Source organism: Amyelois transitella, chromosome 24, assembly GCF_032362555.1.
Source record: "Amyelois transitella isolate CPQ chromosome 24, ilAmyTran1.1, whole genome shotgun sequence".
Taxonomy (NCBI): domain Eukaryota; kingdom Metazoa; phylum Arthropoda; class Insecta; order Lepidoptera; family Pyralidae; genus Amyelois; species Amyelois transitella.
Window position 1 is genome coordinate 3,726,464 of NC_083527.1, and position 4,062 is coordinate 3,730,525.

A 4,062-nucleotide genomic window follows, 5' to 3' on the forward strand; every position below is an offset into this window, starting at 1 on the left:
ATAAAAGTCGAATTATTGAAATTTAAATCTACTCCGCTCAGCTGACTGGTACAAAAAGCCTATACGTCCATCGTTTATATTTAACCATGTGTTATCAGTTTTAGGATTAGGCCTTTAATAATTTTAAATTCAGTTTTGTACATACAAACATACACATATTATCAAATCTACATCCCTTGCGGGTTAGACAGAGCCAGCAGTCTCCAAAAATGTTAAAGGCTTACGTTCAGCTGTTTTCAAAAAGCGAAAGGCTGCTGGTCCGGCGCCTACAAGAAGAATCCCAAAGTTTATAAACCTATCCCTTAGTCGCCTTTTAAAACATCCATGGGAAAGAGATGGAATGATCTTAATCCTTTCTAATTGCCACACGGCATTTAGTTTTGTATACTGCGATAAAACCGAATACTCAGTGTACCCGCAACTTAATATCCAAGAGCGCTGTGTGAGTACCTATTCCAGCTCGCTGCATATCTGTTGGCCAGGTCATCGATGTCATAGATAGCTCATGATAATTCGCTTTTTATAGTTGTATGCAGTGACCAGGCAATTTAATTTAGCTATACACATACGGATTGAATGTTCTGCTCCTTATTCATGAAGACTTTTGTACACGAAGTTTATCTGAGTCATGTGTAATCTGGTTGAAACTTTTTTGACTTTACGGGATTGAGAAAGTGGTCCTATTCTGGAATACTAGGAATCATACGGCCGATATCATTAAAAATCGGCTGAAAAAATACGGGTGTACATAATAATAGCTACATTTTCATAATACTTACACACTAATTGATAGTCTGTCTAGACTCTAGAGGTGACACTAATGTCGTTCATTTATAGTACTCGTATCAGTTATACGTTTATGCACGTTGAACATTTAAGTATAAATAAAAAAATTGTAGCATTCTTATGTTATTTTAGATATTGGGAATTCGATGAAATTTACTGATGAACTGAAGAGAAAAATTAAGATAAATAACTTAAAAAACCCTAATAAATATACACCGCAAATTCACCTGTAATCAATTGCAGGGCTGTCTAAAAAAAAAGCAAAAATATGCGCAACTAAAATTAACCTTGAATTGATTGAAAGGAATTTATTTTAATGTCTTCTTTCATCAGTTACATTTTATATTGTTAAAATCTAACTGATATCACTAAACGTATTTGTTACCTTTTCAGCAATTTAATTCAGCAGAAGTTGGTTCTTTACAAATTACCTATTTTGACGGATTACGAGTATTAACGAGCGTCAAAGCCTCTTTCGGGAGTGGCGTCTGAACCGTCAACACACCGTCTTTGGACAAAGAGCTGATAACATCCTGAGGGTTCACTCCCTTCGGCATGAGGAACTCCTTGTGGTACTCCCTGTATATGGTGGAATTGTCAGACTTCTCTTCATGCGTCGCTGATACAATTAGAAAGTCTTCGACAATTTTTACTTTTACCTTAAACAAAATCGTTTACAATATATTATAGTTGTTCTTTAGAGGAAGCATGGGTCATATTTAATGGTAACATCCTCACCTCTCTAAAGATAAGCCTAGGGTGTGCCTTTGATCATGATCCTGGATTAAGTAAGTAAGGTTTTTAAACAAAGCGTCTCCCGTGTGACTTTCGAACCTATAATGAGTAAGAAAAAAACAATCAGGGATATTTTGTCGAAAGGTTAGGTCAAGAGCATCCTTAGATAACTAACGAGCTTGCATAAAAAGAGTTCTAATGAAGTGAAAGTATGCATGTAGTCATCGCAGCAAGATGTAGTCTTTGCCTATCGTTGGGAAAGAGGCGTTGATGAAAGAGTACAGCTATCAAACCTCTGACGGATCAAACTGGCTCAGGTCAAACTGCAGCTTCAGAGTCTTGGCTTCTCCCTCCCCCTCGATGAGAGGCGAGTTGTTGATGTTCTCCAAAGTGGCCGGTGCTGAGTTGGTCCGGTCTCGCTGGGCTGAAGACACGGCAGAGTGGGCGCTGGTCGTGTGCCCGTAGAGGCACATGAGGTTGTCACTGAAAAGAAAGAGATTCACACTGAGCCAAGACTTTGGTTCTATATTATAATGTGTCTTTCAAACCCTGAATGTTTAAACAATGTTACTTTTGGCAATAAATAAATATATACGGGACAAATAACACAGATTTAGTTAGTCTTGAAGTAAGTTCGTGACTTGTGTTACGAGTTACTAATTCAACGATACTATATTTTATAAACACTATTGTACACGAAGTTTATCTGAGTCATGTGTAATCTGGTTGAAACTTTTTTGACTTTACGGGATTGAGAAAGTGGTCCTATTCTGGAATACTACGAATCATATTATATTGTTTATTTGTGAGGCGTGATTTTATGTATGTATGTATGTATATTTTATAATAAATACTTATACTTATAAAAGTTAAACATCCAAGACACAGGCTAATCAGAAAAAGTTTTTTTTCTCATCATGCCCTGGCCGGGATTCGAACCTGGGACCTCCGGTGTCACAGACAAGCGTACTGCGTAATTTTCTTTTATGGTTGTTAAAGTTTGTTGGTGGGTACAAAATGTTTAATTAAATGAAATAAAGTTTGTCTCGCCAGTCGGTGAAGACCTCGCCTATAATCACCTATCATCTCTTTCGTTTCTATAACTTAGATCACTACTGATCAATTGATGGTATCATGATTTTGCACTATGGCTTACTGCGCATGTCTTTATATTTGACCATCTCCAAGAACGTGAGCTGTAGCGTCCAGCAGGCCAATTCTGCTATATGTTAACCGAAACAGTTCGGATGCGTTTCAGCTTGGTTACAGTTACGTTGATAGCAGAAACGCAAATGAAACGGAAGCGGTTGGTTATTTGCTGCCAATGCAAAACCGTAACTTTGGACAATTCAACCAATGCAGAACCGTTGCGTTTCGGCCGGACCAACTGTCAAAAACTTATCAGAATACGAAATAATAGCCGAACGGCAAACGGAAGGTTACGTGTCCTTTAGCAGAATACGACAACCAAACCGTTTCGGCTGCGGAACCAATGCGTTACGGCTTCGTTTTGACAAATTGTTAGTAGAATACCAAAAGTTGTAATCAATGCGTTTAAGATCCGTTTCGGATTAAAATAAAATAGCAGAATTGACATGCTGGACCATTTTCAGGATTCAATCGACTGAATTGGGGCACTCTAGTCCCACAAACGTGTGAAAGTACCATACAAATGTTATTTAACATTTTTTTTACCATCTTTATTTTATATCTTGCCATCGACTTTTGTTCTGGAGGCTACGATATAGATCTAGTGATTACTCACGAAAACCTAGTGACCTCCTGCTCCATTCTTTTCATTTCTGCCGTAAATCGTTCCTTCAAGTTAAAGAAATTATCATCAAATAGTGTCAAGTCTGTTCTCTCCACGGGGATGACAAAATTCTTCTGGAGTACGTTTAAGTCAGACATTTTGACTGTGATTTTGAACTGAAATTAATTAGAGGCTAAGAATTTAGTTATGTGCTTGTATAAAAAAGTGCTAGTACAGGAATTTTACAATTTTTATTTTAACAAATTTATATCAAAGGGGTAGGTAGGTATGTGACAGATTGTCAGAAAATTTGGTCATCAAATTTTTTCGAAGGTTGACGGTTGAGTTTTCATGTTATTAAAGCTTTATATTTATATGACTGCGCTGTGGATAAAACTAGATTTCTTATTATAATATTTATTTAAGCCTCGTATTATATTTCAACAAAACCAAATTCAAATGACTTGACTTATTTTTTGGCATCATATAAATTACGCATTTGGTAATTTCAAAGAAGATTAAGTGAATTTAGCAGGAGATAAGGCTCATAGCATAAAAGAAGAATCCAAAGTTTACAAGCTTTTCTTTTTATTGCCTATTACGACCTGCGCGAGAAGTAAAATATAGCTGGCACACGCTATTTTTTCTTATTTCTATTTATTTCTTATCTTATTTAATTATTTCTATGAGTTTGACATTGCAACTCAGCGATATTCTTAGAACTCAGCACATAAAATAACACTTAAATCTTTAGCGAAGCCCCGTTATTTTTCAAGCAAATACGAAAA

At 36.4% G+C, this 4,062-nt stretch overlaps 1 protein-coding gene across 1 annotated transcript; it reads right to left on the reverse strand.

Moving 5' to 3' along the window:
• Window positions 1-1,217: 1,217 nt before the first annotated feature.
• LOC132903343 (heat shock protein beta-1-like) lies at window positions 1,218-3,432 on the reverse strand. Its single transcript, XM_060951397.1, has 3 exons — window positions 3,287-3,432; window positions 1,815-2,004; window positions 1,218-1,445 (listed from the first exon to the last, which is right to left on the reverse strand). Exons 1-3 carry the CDS (start codon window positions 3,430-3,432, stop codon window positions 1,218-1,220), a joined length of 564 nt encoding a protein of 187 aa, XP_060807380.1.
• Between the last annotated feature and the right edge of the window lie 630 nt (window positions 3,433-4,062).

Excerpts from the sequence above, each read along its gene's own strand:
- LOC132903343 (XM_060951397.1), bottom strand. The coding sequence starts at position 3,432 with ATGTCTGACTTAAACGTACTCCAGAAGAATTTTGTCATCCCCGTGGAG. Across the intron at positions 2,005-3,286 it reads CAGGAGGTCACTAGGTTTTC|TGACAACCTCATGTGCCTCT; the intron begins GTGAGTAATCAC and ends CTTTCTTTTCAG. Across the intron at positions 1,446-1,814 it reads GCCAGTTTGATCCGTCAGAG|GTAAAAGTAAAAATTGTCGA; the intron begins GTTTGATAGCTG and ends ATTTTGTTTAAG.